The sequence below is a fragment of the Callorhinchus milii genome, unplaced genomic scaffold, assembly GCF_018977255.1.
Source record: "Callorhinchus milii isolate IMCB2004 unplaced genomic scaffold, IMCB_Cmil_1.0 Scaffold5, whole genome shotgun sequence".
In the NCBI taxonomy this organism is placed as follows: Eukaryota; Metazoa; Chordata; class Chondrichthyes; order Chimaeriformes; family Callorhinchidae; genus Callorhinchus; species Callorhinchus milii.
Genome location: NW_024704746.1, coordinates 31,217,591 through 31,241,652, shown reverse-complemented (window position 1 = coordinate 31,241,652; position 24,062 = coordinate 31,217,591). Strand labels below are relative to the sequence as shown.

Genomic DNA, 24,062 nt, shown 5'->3' with positions numbered 1-24,062 from the left:
GGGATCGTGATAAAATGATGGCCCCCAAAAAAGTTTTTTGATGTAAGAACGTTTAAAGAAACATTGGAGAATGGAGCTGGACTCCATTCATACTCTCTGTAGTTATACTATAAGATGCTGTGTCTATATTGCAGTGGTGTGTTTGTACTATGGTGTTACTTTTTTTTACTGTAGTGCTGCGAACTGAAGTGCTGCTGAAATCCCATCTACAGATTACAGTGAGAAACATTCAAAGGAAGGTGAGGAAAGAGTGCAAGAAAGGCGTTCTGAATTACCTTTAACAAACAATTCTGTGGAACACTTCTCATCTCCGGCCACTACCTGATAAGCTGCATCATCCGCCATTGAGCAGTTTTTTATAGTCAACATACGTTGAGTTCCCTTGTGTTCAAAGATAAATCTGTTAAATTAAAGTGGAAAAAAAAGTGCAGGCAAAATTAAATATGGTTTAAATGAAAACAAGCTCATCAACTCAAACAAGCAGCTCAATATAATTGTAACAGTCCATTCAATAGCAGTTTTTATTGAACAGTACACTTCAAGTGCAATCGTGGAATTCAAGGCCTGAGGACTTTATCCACTTGTGCTATTAAACAGATTAAAAATGACCTGAGCACATGCTGCTGTTTAAGATTGTTAATTTCCACACCTGTTTGGTCAGTGCTTCTCTGACCTGCAACATTTTCCATGTAGTATTAATGACAGCCTTCTTCAAAATCAGCAGCCACTTAACGATGGAAAACTGACTTTGTGTAGAACTGACACTGCTGTGCTCAATTGACTGCCATGTGTGAACCACAAATGCAGTCACTCCACTTTACAGTATATTCTGTGAAGCACTTTGAGACATCTGAATGACATAAGGCACTATATCAAATGCAAGGATTATTATTATTATAACTCCCTCACCATTGAATTTGAATAAGTTCAAATACATTGTGTTACACAGAGTGACAGGCCATTCGACCCAACTAGTCCACACAAGCTCCCATCCTTCTATTCCACTTATCTGTACCTCTATTTTCACGTTTCCCTTATGTATGCCTCTTGATTATAATCAACATAAAGATTTATCTTGGAAATAGAATATATAACACAGGTAACCATGGAGTCTGTACTGACCTTCCACCTGGACGGATTTCTTGTCCATTACGATACCATTTTAGTTCAACTGTTGGATCTGCCAAATCCACAACAAATTTGATCTTTTCACCCTTATCCACCTGGTAGGCTGGGTCCAGGACCTTTGCAAACGCTTAAGTGAAGAATTAAAGGAAAACCAACACAAGAAAAGAACAGTAAAAGGTGAAATTTAATTGTAATTTTGTTCCTGCAGAGCAATGATACAGCAAGATGCTTTGACACAATTTTGCAAAATTCTAAAATGTTTGAAAGCAAAATGAAATCAATACCATCATTATAAAAGAGCAACTTAAGTGTGACGTGAGTTTAATTTATTGAGCTTAATTTAATCTCCACCAAGAAACAAAGATAAAGATAAATCTGGGAAATACTTGAGACGTCTCGAAGACTTGATAAGGCGCTATATCAAATGCAAAGATTAATTATAAAGGGGTTGAATGTCAGTGGAGATGCCATCATTGCCAATAGATTCTGAAGCACTGATGTTGTCTTTATTTGCTTCCGCAGGTACATACCAGCACTTTTCTTTTCCACTTTCTTCATTCGCTTTAAGCGTTTCAACAAGCCTCTGAGGTCAGTGATGCCATATTCAAATGCTATCTTTTCATACTCATGAGGCTGGGCTTTCTTCAGAAGCTCCCATACGTCAACATCAGGTTCTGTTTCTTCTTGTTTAACTTCTCTGAATAAGGAACATGGAGAAGTTGATTGGCGTGTGTCTGCCCATATTTTCTCAGCAGAGTTACATCAACAAGATACTTCCTTGTGTTTTAACTGGGGGCAATAACTAGATTGTATCTTTTAAAATAAGCACAAGTTCCTCCCACAAGCTCTGACTTAATCAGAAACTAACCAGGATGTATTTTAATAAATGGAGACTTACATTGTACATAACGTTTGTTTGAAGTAAAAACACTGATCTGATAAATGAAGACATGCAATGAAAGATTTAAATACTCTGATTCAAAGTGTGATTACCCAGAGGTGGCAGATAATTAATAAATAAAAAGAACTATAAGGTACATCAAACTATGATTTTTTGTAAATCGATGTGTTATATCACTTGCTAGCTCCAGCTAAAAGCCTAGCATTTTGCAGTGTATACTGTAACTTGTGAAAGGCTATCACCCAAGGGGTCAAGTCAGACATAATAAAGTGACAATGAAACCCGATCGGAGTTCCCAGATTAGATTACAGGCTCACACGCAGTCCCTGGTAGCTGTTATATACTGTAATATGCTATTTTTAAAATTACATGTGACATTGCTGTTGTTAAGCATTGCAGAGAGCGGTGTCATTTAGTCCTTTAGAGACATGTGTACCATTTGTGAGTAAGACCCTCTGATCATTTTAGTACACACACACATAAATGGGTGTCTAATTTCCATGCATTTTCATCCTTATGAGGTTGTCTCCTCTGATAAGTACTTATTTTGGTAACAATATTTATGATCATTTCAGGAAGTCAATTAAAAAATATTTTTGACTTCCAATCCCATCTTTGTAAAGTGCTCCAAGACATTATCCAGTCTAAAGGACAATATATAAATGCAAATTGTTGTTGATTATAGTTATATTCAGTATATTATTGTTAGATTTATTGTATCCTTCACCAAGAGTCCTTGTACTTTTGCAGTATATGTAAAAATTATCATTACACTTGGCATTTCATATATGTCTTATTTTGATTTCACTTAGTGCTACCTTGAAATGAAAAGAAACTCATGATCTGACACTATTAGATACCAATTGTTTTGATTGCAAAGAATAACAGCTTAACAATTTATTGACATATATTGTCAAGTGTGTCAGATGGTTGGCTATAAAGATTAGTGACACCAACAGCGAGTTACATTTTGCTTTGATATTTATTATCAGTTATATAAGATTACTCACCTTTTTTTTAATAAACCGCTGAAGTCCAATTCTCCTGCATCATCCTGACCTTCTGTACTACTTTAGGTACACAAAATAAAGAGATTTTTAGAAAAGAAAAGCAGAATTATTTTTTTTCCAACAAAAAAATATTCTTTAAAAATGCCAGCGGCTGAACAAAATACAAAATGCTCCAGAATTAACTGGACATTTGTGATCATAAAATATTTGTAATCAAAAACACATATAATGTCACTCAAATGTCCAGCAATGTGACAGGTCAAATCCCAACTCAAATGCAGGGGCAGGTAAGACACTCATTGGAAACTAAGCAAAATGCAAAATACTGCTGATGCTGGAAATCTGAAACAAAATCATTGGAAACTAAGTATGCGCTCATGAGACAAGGAGAAGGCAGAATGTTTGCTCTGCATGGGTAGCAGTACTATAGGTTTGATTTGAAGTCAGCTACACATGTATGGCTTTTTATGGTTATCTCAGAGTGTCCCTGTTCATCCACCGCCAGAAGAAAAAGAAGGTGGTACAAAATATTTATATATGTGTGTACATAGAAAAAAAAATGAGTCTAGCACAGGGCTTTTAGAGAGAAGCATTCAAATTATTATATGATAATAATTCCTGAACAGGTGATGTTATTACAGAGAACTAAGTGCTTCTTCATTCACAAATATACTATGCACCAACCACTATGAAGGTGTATTTCTATATGTAATGTAAAGTTTTATTGATTAAAACACCTCGCTGGTCTCCCCAGCTCCAACATTCACAAGATCCAGCTCATTCAAAACTCTGCTGCACGCATACTGACCCGGACTAAACTCCGTACCCACATCTCACCAGTTCTGGCCCAGGCTCCACTGGCTCCTCATCAACAAATGGTTTGACTTCAAGATCCTCACACTCGTGTTCAAATCCCTTCACTCCCTGGCACCTCCCTACCTCTCCAACCTCTTCACTCCCCAATCCACCACCCAGCGCCTCCACTTGACTGGCACCGGTCTCCTGCTCGTCCCTCGCACCCTCCGCCCCACCATTGGCGGTCGTGCTTTCAGGCACTTCACCCCAAAACTTTGGAACACTCTCCCTGAATCCCTCCACCTTGTCCCTTTTTTTTGCCTATCATTTTATGCAAAATGATGGCAAAAAAACAGAAATGTGATTTGATCTTTGTTATTCAAAAAATACAAAGATTTAATAATAGCTATAATGTTTGAACAATATTGTATGTGCATTTATTGTATTTCCACCCCAAAGTCCCTCATCCTTGCACACTCCTTTGCCTCCTTCAAGACCCATCTCAAGACCCTCCTCTTCATAATGTCTTAATTGCTGAACTCGACATCCCAATTATTTTACTGACTGCCCATGAACTGAAGTACTTAACTGCGCAATAGCTGGAACAACCAAAACTAACAGGTGGATTATTATATGGGTCCATGCACGTCACCCTAGAAATTCATGAACTTGCTATTGATATTCATGAATTATCCATAACCAAACACCAACACCAATGATGGCATTTCAACAGGCAATACCTCAATCAACAAGAGTTTACCAAATTAGCCACAGTAATGTCATTGTGTTGTACACATTAGTAAGTAGAGAATCAAGATTGTCCAATATAATAATGAAAGTAAAACTGGACAATGGATGATATAATTAACCCCAACATTTACCATGAAATCTGGTGTACAAGTTAATGCCTTCCAAATATCAGGAACTGTTTTGTTTTTACATTTCTTTAAACCAAAGTAGCAATATTAAAATCAGTCCAGTGATTTATAATCCAGATGTTATGGTAACAAAATTAATCAGATTAGTATAATATTTATCCTAATATCAAACACGGATTTGTGTTCAGAATATTGTAGTTGAAATCCATTGAACAATTAATTATACACTCAGTGTATCCTTTCAAATTTAACATTAAATAATGATAATCCTTGTGTTTGATTAGTTAAATGGAAAGAAGGTAATGAAGTCTGCTCATACGTATCTCACTTCAAGATATTTAGTTCCTGAGAGGAGATAAGTTTGATTTACAGTCCATGCAACAATTATCCATTACTCTCCAGGTTAATGCAGTGAAATCAAGAATCCATTCAGGTCACAGTGGCGGGGTCACCATGTTCCACAAACCCCTTTAACCACTGTTCAAAGAAAGATTAAAGTGCAGACAGGAAATGCAACATGTGCAGGTCTCTCATGTGATGCATAATAAAGATAGTTGCAAAGATGTCGAAAGGTATTTCTCCCATTCTACCACTAGAGGAACCTTACCTTACTGCTGCAGACCTATATGTTTGAGAAAAGAAGAAAGAAAATAAACACTTTAAAGATTACTTGCAGGTCTTGTAAGTGAGCAAAGAAAGATGATTATTTGAGGTCCTTAAATTGGCATGGGAGCACATGGGCAAGTTACAGTAACTCCAGACTAATTAAGGCCCACCCTCAAACCTTCACTTTCTCTCTTGGCTTCCTATTTGGGCCAGTGAGCACAGGTCCTCTTAATCACCGTTTAGGAGGTGTCATCAATAGGGACGCCATGCATACATCTGGTTGCCTCTGTTGGTTCAGTGAGAGAAATAAACAGTTCACTTGAAGAGTCAAACTGGACGGTCTCATTGGCAAGGGATAATTTGTTTAACTTTCTCTGATGTTGTTACATTTCCTACATTGTCTGTTGAGAAATCAGGCTGCATCAAGATCCTCTGTGAGGTCCAGCTTTCTGGCTTATCCCAATGTTTCCTCATGTTCTTTAGATCACAGAAGTTTAGCCATGGTAGGAGGGGAAGACTTGAAGAGGGTAATCAACAGCTGGAGCGGGTTACATTAGTCACATTTTAAACAGTTTTTAGCCTTTCTTGCTATTCCTGTGGAAAACTTTCATCCAGTGAAGTCTGGCATTAGCTCCTCTTCCCCCATCTGCTTCAAGGTTGATGTGCTGCTTCCAGCACAATGTTGCTTTCAATTCTTTTTCAACACGTATCTTCTGTGACGCGTTTCCGGTCTCCTGCTTGTCCCTCGTGCTCTCCATTCCACCATCAGTGGCCGCCCTGAAACTCTGGAACACTTTTCCTCTATCCTCCCACCTTGCCCCCTTCTTCTCCATCTTCAGGTCGTGCCTGAAGACCTTCCTCTTCAACCGTGCCTACGGTCACCTTTCCCCTCCCCCCAGCACAGCATCGTGCTCTGCCACTATCAAGAGCTCTGAGATGCTACCCCATGTGAGGGTGCTACATTATGGCAAGTCGTTGTTGTAAATTTTCATAGCTGGTTCTGCAGAACTGGTTTTACTTTCCTTCTCTTTTACTAAGAACAAACCATGAAGCGAGGCCTCAACAGGCCAAGACAGACAATCTAACAGGTTCTCTAGAAACTTTGGAGTTATCGCATCAGAAAACATCTCCTTACTGATTAGCTTATTTCAAAATATGCCAACTTAATGAATCACATGCTAACACTAATCGCCCCAAACACTAATGTTGTTTCTTAAAATGTTCTCTTATCCAGTAGCAAATATGAACTTTGGGGACTGAAAAGGATTGCTCTTAAAAGAGATACAATGGCTGAATGGACTGCTTCTGTGCTATTAAAGTTTTATGTTGACTCAAACTAGTTCAAGTCTATGGTGGAGCCCTGAATAAGATTGGGCTAAATAAGAAATTGCCTATAATAAGCTGTTTACCAGAGGGCTGAATATACATTAATGGAAAGTAATGAAGACATGAGAAAAACGTGATCACAGCAGGGTGGGATTTACATTCGATTTGGTTCAGAAATATTACCTGCGCTTGAAAGCAGCTCGGATGTCAATCTGAGCAACTTCCGGTGCCTCTGCAAACAAATTCAAATCAGATTTTAAGTTTTGTGAAACATGAAGATCATTTGCTGTGTGTAACTAAATATTTTTTCCCTTACCCTCTGTCACTCACAGTAACGTAAGTGAAAAGACAGACATCTGATCTGTTCCCAGGCCAGTGTCAGTGCCCTTACTGTCTGCTCAAGTGGGTGGGGGAGTGACTCAAATTGATTGTGATCAGGGCGGGTGGAGGGCAGGGAGGGAAGGAGGGTGATCGAAGGCACCATTGAAGAGGACGGTCTTGAGGCGGGTCTTGAAGGAAGCAAGAGAGGAGGCGAGGCAGAGGGACTGCGGGATAAACATAAAACAAAATGTATTGTACTTAAAGAAATAAAAACTCTTACCTATGACCTCAAGATCAAAAGTACAACTGTCAAATTTATCTTTCCAAGTCACTTCGCAGCGATAGTTCCCTGTGTAATTTTCCTTTGCTTTTATAATATTCATCTCAAACGTATAAGTCTGTAATTGAAAATAAATGATTTATGAACACTGAAAAGTCATGAGAGTAAACTATCTAAAGGATTGCGAAAAGAGATAACAAAACTGCAAAACACAGTTCCATTGTTCTTTTTATGTGTTGCAGGAAATTCAACTAATGATATAAGGTTTAAATGAGGGAACACATTTATTAAAAAGACTAAGTATTTCTTACCCTGGAGAGTCGATCAAAGGTTTCTTTCAGCTGAAGGTGTTTTCCTGCCTTACTAGCAAGATCCATCCATTTACCCTTGAACCACTTGATATTTGGCTTCCGAAGAAGATCCTTGGCTTCCACCTTGGCAACAAATGTGATATCGTCACCTTGAGAAAGAATATCAACACTTCAGATCCACTGCACCGTCAAGAACACATCCGATTCAACAAACCAGCAGGAACACAACAGACGACCAAATCACTAAGAGCATTAGACAATCAAATACATTGACACATCAGATACCCTCAAAATAACCAATGAAATTAACACATAACATAGACTAGATCACAAGGGACATGGACATAACGGGTGCATAAGACCATCAGTAGTTATGAAACATTCAGATGTTTCAGCACCACAGAGAGAGCATGAAGATCCCTTATACAACCAGAAAATGAACACATCAAACTCACTCAATCAGACATGGGCTGTCTCTGGCTGACGTAACCCAACGTTAAATAAAATAATAGGTAGAAACATACCAACGGTGACAGTGCCACTTTGAGGCTTTTCAGTGAACAGAGTTGATTGTTTTGAATCATTGTGCTTCTCAGCTTCCTCTGCAGATCCTTCTCCACTTGACCACACTGTTCAGTCGCAAAGCAAACAAAGCACACATCAAAATATAATTCAAACACAGTAAAATTGTATGATGTAGCATATTTCTTTTTTCTTCCTAATGGTTTAAGTCTCGGAGTTAAACATGTATTAATCTTGTGAGCAAACAGAATTTCCATTTCCCATCTCCTGGTGTGCAAAAAAAAATCCATGATAATGATGGTTATTGCCTTAGTAGCCATTTTAGTACAGTTCAAAGCATGAGTTTGATATTGATATCAGTTAAGCAAAGGGAACATTTTATATATTATGTTAGCCGAGGTACCCAAACACCAAAAATGTTCTCAAAATTTCCAACACACAATGTACATGACATCACTACAACTTATGCTTACTTGAGCAAAGAAACTATTGATGTACCCTTTGAACTTAGCTGTCAAAAAAAATATCAATGTATACAGATTCTGAGTTAGGTTGGATCATTTTCTTACACATTGAAATATTTCTACAATAATGCAGCACACTCCAGTAATTCTTGATAATAAATAAATATTTCAACAGAAGAAAAGAGCCACCCGAGTTTACATGATGTCAAAGTCTGTCAAAATATTCTAAAGAAAGTATTGGTCCAGGTTATCTACATAAGGTTAAAAAGATTCATTAACACCACTGTGACATTTGTTACATGGACATATGTGCTATGTGCTCCTTTGTGTAACATCTAAACTTTAATGAAACATTCGGCAGGAGGAAAGACTGACTAATCATGAAATAATGACCTTTTAAATACATTGACATTTACAATAGCATCTAGTGATGTCATGTGCTGGATGCTTTAATCAATGTCAAAGCAGACATACCCGAATTTTTCCTGGCCGATCGAGAATCAGGAAGCTTTTCATCTGTTTGAAAACACATACTGATCAAAAAGCTAAAGTACCGGGATACACATGAAGCTTGCACACTATAACGAGTTGGAGGGAAAAATAAGTGGGTCTGATTTCCAAATAAGTTAGACTTGAGTGTGCATGTCAGCACAGGGATAGCCCTACAACTTGCAAAAGTGCTATAATTTTATTTTATTCCTCCAGTTTGATTCCTGCTTCTGCCTCTTTCCCTTCCTCTCCTGACAATGGTAACTTGGTATCTCACTCAAGTGGCTGTTCTTCATATGTGAATCTAGACAGCAAGTGTCGACAGCCTGTTTGACCATTCGGGCTTCCCAGCCAATTCCAGTCCTGTCTACGCCTAGCATATTCAAGGCACAATGAGTAAAATTCCACATGAGCCTTGATTTTCTCTAACATATCATTTGAGAGCATAAAGAGGTTAGCAAAGCTTCCACAAGATTAACCCCTTCTGAACCTGTCTGAAATGCTGTACACTGTCCCGTGCCTTGGGACGTCCTTCCGACGTGAAAGGCACTATACAAATGTAATCTTGTGTTGTTGTATGAAAATGAAAGTGTTACATTTAGATCAAAGGTTTGGCTTGCCCATGCATATTGTTTGCCACTCATAATGTAACTGGGATCCCAGCGAATGAAAAGCGTGTTCCAAGTGCACATGATCTTCTGCAACAAAAAGAACTGTGGAAAACCAGTTTCCGAAATCAAGATTGAAGTTAAAAACATTCAATGATTTTAAATTGTAGTACAATGGTCTGAAGGCTAAAATATGGATCTCTAGAGAACAAAATAAGAAACACAATCTAAGTATACCATTCGATGCAAAATCACCTGGTGCCTTGGATGAGCACAATATGATATCATGTGTTGCAATATAGCAGCATAGAAAACTCAGCAGAGAAAGGAGACAATTTGGCCCATAAAGCCTATCCTAGTGTTAGCTCCTTCACTGGAGCTCACTATTCAATTTCCTGTTCCTTCCCCCTAATTAATCTATGTAGCAAAAAGGTTGGGAAATAAAGTAAACCTCACACAATTCACATCAATTGAGACCATGCGTTTAATATGATTGATGACAAATTTGCATAGAATATAAACTGTTGAACTGGACTTGGATAGATGTAGGACTTAGGTGATTATACAATTTATACAGATCAGATGTATGTAGTTTTACTGTAACACCGTGATACAGGAAACTTCTGCTCACAATTGCTAATATATGCTGCCTTTGTGAATTATTAGGAAATGTCATGCTACCATCTAGAGCATATTGTGCGAGAATGAATTCACTGACCTGGCTGTGGTTTAGTTGCAGAAGCTTCTTCTGGTTTGTCTGCAAACGTACAGTGCACAAGATACAGTGATAATTGAATAAAAGCTCAAACATACTGAACATACATAGACACGAGACCTCAGAAAACACAGCAGCACAGGAAAGACAACATAACGATACAGGGATTACAATGCATTTTCTCTGATATGATACTTCTGCACAGCACTGTCTATCTGTTCCATTATTTTTCTTAATTTAGCCATTCCATCTCTCCCCAGCCTTGTCGTCTGGATTCATATCTTAATTCTAATTGATTCTAGAGCTTGTTAGCATTGCTTTCTGGGTTATCTTTGAGGATCTCGATTATCACTCTGATACTGAGTCTATACCTTACTCCCTTTAGAGCTAAACTTCAGCTAATATAATATGTTTTAGCAGGACAATATTTTTTTCTGCTTCTTTGTCTTTTTTGGTGACCCTCAAATGATTTCAGCTCAAATTATAAGGTAGGGAACCAAAATGCATGTAGCAAGCGGGCAAGGACAATGGCATTGCAGTTGATAATATGATACAGACCATTTAAAACTCTTTGCTGGCAATGATGAACAAGTAAATCTATTATTCCCCTGCAAGATTTATCAAGGGTGATACTATTAGTTGCAAGTGGACTACTCTCCTTTGGATACAGAAAACTGTACTTTGGAAAAAACAGATGGAAGCCAAAAGAGGTAATAACAAGCAACTACTATAATAAATACAATTATATCCGTAACAATAAATAGTATACTGTATAATAAAGTATATAATGCGCAATTTAATGCTGTATACAGAATGTGTAGCAGTTAATTAATGACGTGATAGGAATTGGTCAGTCTGTGACAGAATCCAGCATTGTAATAGACAGTCATGCTACAAACAGAAATCAAGTAAGCATCTAACCTTCTTTTGGGGCAGGTGCTGGTGCTGGTGCTGATGTTGGCGTTTCATTCGTTGATTGATCTTTTTCTGCAACTGGAGCTTGTTCTGAAGACATTGAGTATTCCTTGGAAAATTAACATTGCACAACAAACACAGAGACCTGCATGCACACATAGACACGAACAAGCAACAACAGGCAAGCTTGACAACATTTGGAAATTGAAACGGAATGTATACAGTACCTTTATCATCACTCTCCATAAAGATTGAGCACTCACTGACACATGGGGATGAAAAGCACGACGTTTCATATGCTTAGTTAAGAATCATAATTAGTAAATCTACACTTGAACACTTCTAATCTAGAAGAGTTGTAATAATAAATGAGCAACATCACTAAATGATACGTCTCACTAACGTACTACTATGCCCAAAACATGTAAAACTAACATTTTAACACGTTGCAGAGTCAATGCCCAGAGTAGCTGGGGAAACGATATTTGATGGTAAAATGCTTTTTTGGCAAATGGGGGAGCTGGAATTCATTTGTTTGGAATATCCAATAAATTATGTACATTTCCAGTACAAATAGCACATGTTATATGCATGTGGCATATCGACGTCTGCTTCTATGGGGTTGTAGTTTACTGAGAATCAAAATAGACTTCCCAATGCTTTTATCATTGGTTCTTAGAACATGAACTAAATCTACGTTGAAATAAAACCATTCGGCTAAAAATAAGATCCATGTACAGTAATAAGATAATAGTGGGGTCAAGCAAGCACTTATTAAAGAAACCTACATCCTTAACAATTTTTCTCCAAAGTTTGTCTTTCCTATACATTTCAAGCACGTCTCAACCTCCCACATTATTGCCTATTAGCTCAGAACACCAAAAAATGATCTCCTTAACGTTTGCAAACTGTTTCGGAACAAATGTTAGCCTTGCCTGGTAAAAAATTAATTGTAGTTAGAAACAATAAAGTGATCTGTGGGAGTAGAATCAAAGTGCCGTTAATGTGATTTCAGATGTGAGCAAAATTTTAAGGCATCTAATTAGTACAATGAATTGAAAATACATGTAAGAGAAGCAAAAAGATTGGAATGCGGTATATTAATTTTACTGTAGTTGACGAGGAGCCCAATTCCTGTTCATGGAAAGGAATAAGAGGACTGACACACATCAAGTCATATTATTGTGATCAACTACTCCCTACTCTAGGTTAATTGGTTACATAAGTAAAACCACCAAACGTTGACATTGCACTAACCTGTTGGTGTGCTCAAAGGCACATCCTCCTGTTGTTCTGAAAACAAATGTTCATTAATTTTTCTTGCACAACTGTTCCAATCTGTAGTACAAGCAATTTGCAACCAAAATTGTAGGATTCGCCAACAAAATCTCGTAATCCTAAAGACAAAGGCTATTTTGAAGCTAGTGTTTTTCTCTGCAACCTTTAATGGGAGAGGTTGGAGAGCAAAACGTCGCCATAAAACTGCTTTTGTCAGTGTTACAGATCATGATATATTACAGTACAGTAATGGTATTTTTGTAATATTGCACGTGGAATTAAATTCACTCACAGCACTCTAGAATCAGACAGAGAACCTGTCTGAAGTTAAAGACAGCCGCCAAAGTCAGTGCCATCTTAAAGGTTAGAAAAGAGCTGGGAATACCATCAAACTAAAAATGTAGAAGTTTAATATTAAAGGCACTTCGATAAACCACCGGAAAAAAATTCAAACAGTGGCTGCAAAGATACTGCAACGTTTAGAACCCAAGCAGTGTGAGATCACCTACTCCACGCGTCTCCAAACATTGCTGGGAAGTGACTTTGACATAGTTAAGATGTAGTTACACTGCTTGACCTGTCCTGGTTCAATCAACTGAAGAGATTCCAAGCGTGCAACACAACGTCTCTTGTTGCAACGTTTCAGACAACGTTGAATCATGTTACTCCGAGGAATAATCGTGAAACGTTTGAGAGTATCTTTCCGGCATTTTCCAGTTCTGAAACATACCTCATTGGGAATGATGCTTGGTAAAGTTATTTATCATTATTTATTAATGATAATTGAAAGCCTCACTGTTAATTAAGTCAATGATCAAACTGTGAAAGGAAATTGGATTAGAGGTAAGCAGTTAAGAGCATTTTGAGCTCAGTATCAGGGTTTTTGTTTTCTTTTGCAGGTCTGGCTGCACACATTTAGCTGTTTTCACTGACCTCGTGGTGGGGGTGCAGTTTTCTGTGGGCTTTCCTGACTTGCTGGAGTCTGTTCTTTCCCTCCTGTAAGAAAATAGTAAAAAAAAATTACCTTTTCTGGAAGATGTCAAGTATGTGAGTAAAGATTTCACTGTTTGTTTGATTCTGCTCCTATCCATCACGTTACCACATGTTGCATTTCAAGCATGGTTAAAGGTCTTATCTAATCCCAAGCAAACCATTTTCACTCACACCCTTCCCAATGTAGACAAACAAGCACGTTTCTCACACTGTGATATCCAGGTCCTAGTTAAGCACACTGGGAGATGTTTCCTGAAGGAGGATAGCCAAAGTTAAAGGCTGATTTATGTTCTCGCAGCTTGTTCAGAATAATCCAGTTAAAGTTCTGAGAACATGTCCCCAAGCTGGAATGTATGCAACATGAGGGTAAAGGTCTTTAGAGGATAAAGAATGAGAAAAGGAAATCACCAGAAGTATGAAAGGAATAGAAATGATACAGATGGAATGTTAAGCAACATAAGTCATTGAATCAATACTTGATATATTAGATAAGCATTTACTATTATTATTTTCCTCTTTTTCACAAGCAATATATTAAATAAAAATGTATTCACATTCTGAAGGAGAGAGAATGAGAGAAAAGGTACGAGGGAAACCTCAGTTTTCAGGACACTGCATTAGCTCGTGTTTAATAAAACTTAATATCATCAGGTCCCAAGAAATGGTTGGAATTACTCCTAATCTATTTCACATTTCTTAAATAAATGTTCGATATATTTTTAGTGCCACGTTGTGCAACCATAACACAATCGCTCTTTACACTTTGAGTTTTACTTCACATTAGTAAACCAGAAACTAGAAAGATAATTGGAATGGCCAAATTTCTTCCCTCTATGACACCACTGTAATCTCTCAACCCAATGTATTTACTCTCCTGAGCCAGTGTGAGTTTCAAGGAAGATAACAACAACTTGCATTTATATAAGTCCCTTCATGCCGGGTAGCGTCCCAGAGCACTTATCAGTGGTGGCGTCTGACAACGAGCCAGAGTGAGAGGGAGGGGGAAGGTGACCATAAGCACGATCAAAACATCTCTCCCTAATACCCAAATATAACTAATTGGAACTCCAGTATATTTTAATCCCATCGTTAGCCAGATATTTTGTATCTTTCTCAAAGGAAGTAGCCAACAAAGTATTCATTGTTTATGAATTATATTTGTCTCTGTTGAGATTTAATAACTGTGCTAAACTCACCAAAATGTAAATTCCTGAACAACTAAATAAGAGTGAGAACATATTTACTTTGGCATGACAAGTAGATAGTGACATGATTAACGACTGAGGTCAATGTAAATCAAGTACTTGATGACATGATGTCTGCTGCCTGCTTCATCTATGAGCAGTGAAACCACATATGTTGATTCCAATCCAATAATAGAAAAAGAAAATGGAACATAGCCAGAACTTGAAATCTGACTTTGAATGATTATAGATTGAATTTCAGATTGGGTGGTACAGTAGCAGGAAACTGAGGAAGATAACTAATGAGAGTCTGATCACGAATCTACTGAAGCTTTTTGAAATTTCAACTTGTCTGGGTATCGGATCCCAATGTTAAAAATATGATTCTGTGGAATTATCATTTCTTGTATTTTTATCCTCCCTCCACTTGCAGGGAATGAAATGTGAATATTGGGACACTGGCTGGATTCCTGAATATCCATTCACTTCCAATGCAGAGAGGTAATCAACTGTTGCTTAAGGCCTGCACCTCCAACTGGTGGAACCATCGCTCAATGGAAAGGGATGTGTGTCCAAGCTGTGGGCAGCAAGATGTTGGCAAAGCTCTCACACAGTTCATGCTGAGCTGTGTTGCTCACCTGGAAGCTCACAGAGAGTTCCCAGTACCTGCCATCCACCTAATAAGGTCAAACCCTCACTTGTCAGATGTGAAATGACCAACTAGTGACTATCTGTCTTGGGATAGAGATAAGCTAGCTCCCTTTAACCCACAAACCAAAGCCCTATGTGTAGTGGTCCCAGCTGGACAAGCAGTGCGAAAGCTTGCTAGACAGTACTCTCAATGGCAAGCCATACGGTTTTAGCTGGTTAGACTCCAGCAGTACCCCAAAACCCACTCTGGGGTCCCCAAGACTTGTCCTAATACTTTCCAGAATTAGGAAAGCAGGAGAGAGTACACTTTCCATTCCAATAAACATCTCTGGAGTTCCCATGTGTAGGTGGGATGCATGGAACTCTCAATTTGGAAAGAATGGTGATGGTCTTCTGCACGTGTCAGACCCAGCTCCTATTTTATTCCTTGAAGTGACAGCTGGCTATTTATACAGATAAGACCTGCTTACCCACGACCTTATTTGGACTAAAATGGTGTGAATGCAAGAACGTTTTAGAAGTGGAGTACAAAAGGGACAAGGGTCAGTTTAGAACATTGGGGAGGCACAGTATTTTTAGCGTTCCAGTTGTCCCACTACTCCCAAATTGAAATCAACAAAATAGCTATTTAACCTGGCTTTTTCCAGGTATGAAGGACTCAGTGCCACCTATAAAATCCCTGAGATATCAGGATAGCTCATTCCCTTTTCACCTTCATCCTAACAATGTGCATAATGCTGTGCTGAATCAATTGCTTAAACGACAGAAGACAACCAGAAGTAATCGGGGCAATAATTGAGTTCTTTAATCACTTTATGTTTCTTTTCCGATATAAATTCCAGGCAAAAACATTCAAGGCACTTTTTTTTAAACCAAATACCATGCTCTTTGTACAAATAGCCCTCGAGGATGTCACTGAACTATAATAACATTACAACACTGATGACATAATTAAACACCAGCAAATAAATTTAACAATTGTTCAGTCAGGAACCAACCAACCAACCGGTATTTAGTTTTCACATGAGCACAGGAACTGCTCAAACTAAATTTATCACAGTAATATCATTTGCTTTTCATCCTTAACATACCTTCCTCTTTGACCTTGAGCTCAAACTTCACCTTGGATGTGCCACTAATGACTGCATACACCACATCATCCTCCTTTATTGCACTGTTTACTATGAGCATGTGCTGTGTTCCTTCTGCTTTAATGATGTATTTTTCATTTGTTTGAATGTCTTTACCATCCCGTTGCCATTTAACTTTCGCATCTGCCTTGGCTGTCTCTGCTAGAAATTCTGCTGTGCTCCCTGCGACCACCTCAAGTGTCTTGGGTTTCTTTGTAAATGCAGAGCCTATGAAACATACACAATTATTGTACTGTAGAAATCAATAGCATTTCTATGATATTGCATAGTAACACAGGAATGCACATGATTGGAAAAGGTCCTTGTAGTCCATCTGTCTGGTCTCAATGTTATTCTTTTTACACAAAATAATAATAAGTAAATAATCCTACCTTATTATTCAGGATTACCCCTCAATTGAATACTTCACCAAATAACTAATTCCCTATTGAATTTGTTGACACAATTTGCGTCCTTATGTCATCTACTCCACAGTCACCACTTGCTGCATCAAATAATTAAAGCTGAACTGTCTGTTCACTTCCTCCTTTTCAGATAGAATCTGTGACCCTTTGTTCAATAATTAAAATCGAACTTCTATTCACTATAAAAAATGCATGAATACAATAATCTGTAGTTAACCTGCTGTTTAGTCTGTAACTTAATTTTTCTGAACAATTGCACAAATCTAAACATTTGCATTGTAATGGTACATCCAGGATTATGCCTTCAATTAGATAATAGTCTCCAGAATAATAGTAATCCTTGCATTTGATATTGCACCCAAAATGCATCTTCAAGACATCTCAAAGCGCTTCACAGAGTATACTGTAAAGTGAATTGACTGTATATTTTGTGGGCTGGAATAGAAGCAATGTCACATGAAATCTAGATTAGTTACTATAAAATAAATGTTCTTCTGCACATGAATAACCAATGGAAGATTTTTTGAGCAGTGCATTGCACCATGATTAGTCATTATGTATTTCAATTGAACATTGTTATATTATAAGAGATAAGATCATTTGCTAGTTGAATCTATTACTTCCACAGTTTACATTATCTATCCAATATATTTGATCTCCCGAGGGAGATACATAACCATGGAAAAACCTTTCAGTCAGATAAGGCTCTCTAAAGTCTCTTCACAACTCCTAAAATAATTTATCCAAACTCCAGGATGTCAATCTAATGTTACAACTTAAACTACTTAACCTTGGCTAGTACCATTCCACAGATAACATTCCAATGGTCCTAACATCACCGCATGGGTTACTTTGGAAAAGTTGACCATTGGCATCTATATTTATAGATTTCCATCCCATTTACAATCAGATATTCATCCAGCTATTTAAAAGAGATAATCAACATAGCATAAACAAAGTCTATTTCACTCATTTACTACCCTGTGTGAAAAAGTCTTCTAATGTCTAGATTCATATGAGGCCTTCTTATTTAATTATCATGTCAACAAGTGCTGCAGTCACAGTTAAACACTCTCTATGTTAGTCGTTCTGCATTTTAAAGACCTGAAATGATATTGCAACCCTCATTTCTTCAAGTTCTATTCTGTGAATCTCTCTTTGTAAAGCACGTGTGGGTGCCAAAGGCTTTTCGCCAATCATTGATATGGTCCTTTCAGAATTGGAGGCAGTCATGCTGTGGATTAAGGGTAGCCCGCAACTGTAAGATGGTAAGAACGGTAAGATGTGGCATTGTATTTATATGGCAATTAGTCTCTTGGTGAGTTATCGGTCCCTTTTATACTGTTCAAGAGAGGTGCCCGCATGAGATCAGGTACTTCCCACAGGAATGGAAATCAAGAAACAAACCACACAGGCTTTTTACAAGAGTCCAATAGACCTGATGCATACAATTTTGCTGGAAGGCTGAGTGCAGGCTATTTGCCTATTTTCTTGGCTGAAAAATAATGGTGCCTCAAGGGAATCTAAAGATGCCAAGGAATATATGCTGTAAAAAATATTTTGGCAAAGAACTGTAAATGGAATTGATTAATAGATACTGCATGTTGCTTGATTAGAAATGATAGTGTAAGTGATATTAATATTTTTGTATAAACACTTTGAGTCAATGTTTACTAGTAATGTAAACTGACTGTGAAATAATAAAAAAAATCCTTGCATTCGATATAGCGCTTTTCACATCTTCTAGACTTCTCAAAGAGCTTCACAGAATGGACTGTAAAGTGAATTGACTATATTTGTGGGCGAAATGCGCAGCCAATTGTACACAGCAGTGTCCCACAAACAGTCGTGGATTGAAATGACTAATTTATTATTGTGTTTTTTTGAGGGATTATTATCAGGCATGTGGAGTAAGGAAACTTGCCCAAGGTTTCACTCTGCCAGGAATCGAACCCAGGTCTCTTGCTTGCAAAGCGAGTGCTCTAACCACTGAGCTACAGGACTCCACATAAGATCAATACCTTTCTTAGGAATCTTCCTAACACTCCCCATCTATTTCTAGATTATGATTGTCACATGAAAGGCAACTCCTTTTTCTCTGCGAACCTGTAATTCCTTCATTTTGCATTATTTTCCATTCAATTCAAATTGTAATTATACTCTGAGGAAATTGTTTTGGATTTTTGTGGTTAGCTTTAAGTTTAGGTTTTAGGTTTGCAGCCTACATCTGATATCAGCAGGGACAAAGGTTATAAACTTCAGATCTCTTAACTCGTCAGAACATGAAACTCATGCATATCATACCCAGATGTGGCAGACTATGTGAATCATAACTGGCAATCCTTATGAATCCTACCCAAGAATTGAGAACGAAGGTCACCTTTGACTAATACACTAGCTGTTAATAGCCACAAGTCAAACGAGTCCTACCAGTTGCTGTCTACCCTTAATCCACAATATGACTGCTTCCAATTCTGAAAGGACCATGTCAACAATTGGAGAAGAGCCAAATATCGTTGGCTCCAGAGAAAATTGTGCTTCTGAATTTGGAGGGAGGCAACATTTTACAATAAGACCTAATAATTAAGAAATATTGCAGCACGTTTGACTCTTTTATTTCTCTCAACGAATGAAAAGAGGAACAAAAAATCTTCCACACTATCCTTTGCGTACCAGTGAAATTCAGGGAGATATACGTAAGCATTGGCCCATAGCCTTAAGCAGCTGACTGCCTACCACAAGGCTGTGGGTTCAAGCCCAGAATGCTCGCTACTCAAATGTATCTGTTTCAGTTGGTGGAATTTAATTGGTTCGCATCCAAGCTAAGATAAATGTCATGCAGTAGGGAAGAAAATGAGAAGATTGTCAATGTACTTGAAACTACCACAGAAATAGTAGCTAAAGGTGAAAGAGAGCACATTAGTCAGGTTAAAGATATTTTGATAGGTTGCCAGATTGATAACCCAATTGATTACTAATAAAATTAATTGAATAGCCAAGCTTTATTCTCTATGAGTTACATTAGAAGTGAATCACATAGATTAATACAACATGGAAACAGGCCCAACCAATCTAACGAGTTTACCATTCCAACTTAACGCAGCATGCCAAAGATTTAAGATGATCTAGCTAAATTGAAAAACATAGGTAGATAACGTCAGTAGTTATGTTGTCCAAAGTCACATATGTTGTCTAACTTAATTTAGTTTGCCTACAAAATATATAGTCATTACACTTTACATATCATGTGAACCGCTTTGAGATGTCCTCCCAACATGAAAGGCTATCAAACGTGAGGATTATTAATATTAATAAAGTGCCTTTTTATAGGATAAACATGTGAAAGCACCAATATAAGAATACCACCAAGCTCATCCTCCAAATCTCTTAGTGTTCTAATGAGATTGAAACTGAAAACAACTGAAGGCATTTCATCAAACACATATTTGATAAACTCAACAGCCTCAGATTCAAATACATAATCTTCTTGTCGAAAACCACATCCTGTACCACTTGCACTACTGGTTTGCTCACATATAGTAATGTTTATACCTGTATTACTAATCTCATCGTATAAAGCAGACATCGCTATACTGTAAAAACACTGGACAGAAATACTAAGGAAATCCGCAAATTTATCGCACAAGTGGCACGGAAAAATATTCCACCATTCTGTGTTTTCTGAAATTATTCTTGGCTTTGTTTCTTTCCAACGGGAGCTTCAGACCCCATTTAGCTCCCATGGTTCTGGCTATAGTCACATAGTCTAAGCTGAACTCCAATGCAGTGCTGGGGGTTGGAAAGAGAGGTGTATTGGTGGAGGTACTGTCCTTCAGGTGAGACGTTAAACCAAGGTCCTGTCTGCCTGTTCAGGGTGACTTTACCCCAGTGTCCTGGCCAACAACCCACCACAATAAGATTGGTTATTAACTTTGTGGCTATTCGTAGGGCAGCGCTGTGCAAGATTGTACTGCCGCATTTGCCTACAAATACATAGTCACTCTATTTCACAGTAAGTCTTGTGATGCACTTTGAGGCGTCGGTCAGTCGTGATAAGGCGCTATATTAAACGCAAGGATTATTATAGTAAATGTTCTATCTAAAGGCTTCAGTGAGAACTGCAAGCATTTGTAGTAGCAAAATTGCAACAAAGGTAATCCTGAGCCTTAAAACATGCCCTGTAATCATGGAGCCCAGGTTAGGAACAACAGGATTTTATTAACCCTCATCAAAATCATTAGCAGAGCAACAATTCGGTTGGTGAAAAATTAATAATTTGGTCACTCAATCAATGTCTATTTGTGGGACACTACTATGTATAATTGCCTGCTGCATTTTGCCCACAAAATATACAATCAATTCACTTTTCAAATATATTCTGTGAAGCGCTTTGAGGCATCTCAACGATGTGATAAGGCGCTATACAAAATGCAAGGATTATTACTATTCATATAATAACAATTCTCACCAGTGCAAATGAAATCATCCTCGAATCCAACTCTCATCCAGAACACAATGTGTCTTAAAATATCTAACGATCGCCTGTTTCCAGTGGCATACTGACACCACTTGTACCTACGTGAGCAGTCAAGGTTACCCACTGGGATATCCTAGCTGAAGGTGCCAAGTTTTTATGATGCTTGCCAAAAATATAGTTTATTAATGTCGAGTTCTCAAAACCTTCATGAGTTTATTTGAGAGCACGTAATGACGCGTGTAGTTCATGTGCCAGATACTGTGCCTCTCTCTCATCGGTCAAAGCAGGATGAGGGAACACGCCAAGGTAAGAACATATATATGTCAACTGAATTCTCTAATTTTGAACGAAATACACCGCTAAATTCCTAAATATGTTGCATTCTTGTACTTAATTAAACCACATAAAAAACATGGACTAGCCCCAACGATTATATGTTTTGCACATCGAACCCTCTGGCCTACCTCTTAAACGTGTCCAAAGAATTCCTGGCAGTCAATGTTATTTATTCCTCTAGTAAGGAAGCTCTGACATGCTAACAGACCCGAGCTATGCTCCCTTTGGGTTCGTGGCGAGATAAAAGCAGGCAATGAAAGAGGTAAAAGTAGGAGAAAAGGCAACAGCAACAACAACAACAAAAATCTCCAGCACAACAGAAATAGTTAAAATCTTACTGGTGTGTCTCAAAGGTTTAACTAGTTTTAATCAGCCTGTCTGCGTTAGTATGTGAATTTATGTGGGAAAGCCCAAAGGAAATGTCAAAACACATTCCTAGCGAAGTTCAGAACAAGATCTATATGATGTTAATTTGTGCACTAATAACATCACTGGTTGGAATAAGTGCAGATTTCTTTGGTCCCTGTTTGTTTGCCACTTGTTCCAGCATCTATCAGGTCACCTGATTTATACTGCTGTAGAAATTCAGAGAAAATGGTACATTTTGGTATCTAACATATTTATCTACTTTGCAATGTGAAATCCTATTTTCTGATTCAAATTCCTGGTTACCTGTCACCATCTCTGGGTTTTTTTTTGGAAATAATGAAATCAGTTGCAACATGAAGAATAAAAAAATCGATAATCAATATGTGTTCAATATTCAAGTCAAATATTGGAGTGGAGTCCTGTAGCTCAGTGGTTCGAGCACTCACTTTGCAAGCGAGAGACCCGAGTTCAATTCCAGGCAGGGCGAAACCTTGGGCAAGTTTCCTTACTCCACACGCCTAATAATAATCCCTCCAAAACCAAAAACAATAATAAAAATCAGTCATTTTCAATCTACGACTGTTTGTGGGACATTGCTGTGCTGCCGCGTTCGCTCACAAATATACAGTCAATTCACTTTACAGTGTGTTCTGTGAAGCGCTTTGGGACGTCCTCCCGATGTGAAAAGCGCTATATCAAATGCAAGGATTATTATTATAATTATTATTATTATTAAATACAGTATATTGAAATCATGCTTGGTTTCCTACTATGATTTCTGTGGTTGTCCTTAGGGAAGGTATCACTTAATATGGATCGATTAATAGATCTCTTGTTTGAAAGGTGGTTAGTTCAACTCCATACTGGTAAAAAAAATATTTCTGATTTATTTTCACATAAACCTGTGGCTGTTTGTTCCAATTAACAAAATTACTCTTTGGTTCCATCTCCTCATTTATTCACCATTTGGAAATGAATCCATTATATCAAATGCAAGGATTATTATTATTATTATTATTATTATCCATTCTTCAGAACGGACATTTTTCTTCTGCACTTCAAGTTTCTCACCAGTTGCGTCCTACATTTTGCAGAGAAATGCACAATCTGTCACCTGGTCCCATACAAGGGGATTGCCTGAACTGGATGCATTTTATTCCCAGAAAAAAATCAGTAAAGTGGGGGGGGGGGGAACAAACAGACAGCTACTGTACAGGTTGAGCTATCTAATAAACTAATCATTCACTGAAGGTAATAACTTACCAGCTTTCTTAGTGGGCTCCGGCATTGCAACAGCTGATGTATATTCCCTGCAGTTGGGTTTCAGGGTTATTCAAGTTGCATGAACTACCAAAACGAAGAGAAACTCTGGGTAGAGAGAGAGAGAGAGAGAGGGAGAGGGTGGTGCAGTGTGAAATCAGAGACCAAGCACCTTGCTTTTTATACACAGAGCTGACATAAAAGTCGACACCTCCTCTGGGTTATATAGTCGAGGGCACAACTCGAGCTAGCACCTCCTCTGCTTCACATACACTCCCTAGAGATGGACAACTCTTCCAATTAATGCATTCCAGCACCAGTTGTCTAGTCTGAGTTTAACATGGGACTCAATCAAAATTCTGAGCTGAGCGATGGACTGCCAAAGTCTTACACCCAAGACGGAGAAACGCAAGATTGCATCAAATTATTGCAATGGAATAATCCGATTTAAAAAAAAAGACAACCTTTGAATTTGCTGGCTTATCCTTTTTATAAAAAACTGACTTTTCCTCATTGCTTCATTCAGTTTAGTCTTATGAAAATCAAAGTCAATTCATAAGATTTCTGCACTTAAGGCATTCGTTCACTTGTAAAGAGTATTTGCTCAACAAAGCGACACCACTGGAAACAGGGGATCCTTAGATATTTTAAGATACGATTTAATTGATCATGTTACCCCTTAAATAAATG

General features: G+C 37.9%; 1 protein-coding gene across 9 annotated transcripts in view; it reads right to left on the bottom strand.

The window, feature by feature from the left end:
* mybpc1 (myosin binding protein C1) overlaps nucleotides 1–23,587 on the bottom strand; it is a 44,779-nt gene extending 21,192 nt beyond the window's left edge. For 3 of the 9 annotated variants that reach the window (XM_007895378.2, XM_042334950.1, XM_042334951.1), the window contains exons 1-16: nucleotides 23,376–23,587; nucleotides 16,467–16,733; nucleotides 13,481–13,543; nucleotides 12,527–12,562; nucleotides 11,276–11,359; nucleotides 10,358–10,396; nucleotides 9,017–9,058; nucleotides 8,081–8,185; nucleotides 7,557–7,705; nucleotides 7,246–7,363; nucleotides 6,828–6,876; nucleotides 5,320–5,334; nucleotides 3,040–3,099; nucleotides 1,659–1,825; nucleotides 1,123–1,255; nucleotides 276–400 (exon numbers count right to left, since the gene is read on the bottom strand). In XM_007895378.2, coding sequence (XP_007893569.1) covers nucleotides 276–400; nucleotides 1,123–1,255; nucleotides 1,659–1,825; nucleotides 3,040–3,099; nucleotides 5,320–5,334; nucleotides 6,828–6,876; nucleotides 7,246–7,363; nucleotides 7,557–7,705; nucleotides 8,081–8,185; nucleotides 9,017–9,058; nucleotides 10,358–10,396; nucleotides 11,276–11,359; nucleotides 12,527–12,562; nucleotides 13,481–13,543; nucleotides 16,467–16,733; nucleotides 23,376–23,400 — 1,477 coding nt within the window. In that variant the 5' untranslated portion in view covers nucleotides 23,401–23,587. The remainder of the gene's footprint in view (nucleotides 1–275; nucleotides 401–1,122; nucleotides 1,256–1,658; nucleotides 1,826–3,039; nucleotides 3,100–5,319; nucleotides 5,335–6,827; nucleotides 6,877–7,245; nucleotides 7,364–7,556; nucleotides 7,706–8,080; nucleotides 8,186–9,016; nucleotides 9,059–10,357; nucleotides 10,397–11,275; nucleotides 11,360–12,526; nucleotides 12,563–13,480; nucleotides 13,544–16,466; nucleotides 16,734–23,375) is intronic. The other 6 variants (XM_007895379.2, XM_042334948.1, XM_007895380.2 and 3 more) reach the window with 6 other exon arrangements.
* Between the last annotated feature and the right edge of the window lie 475 nt (nucleotides 23,588–24,062).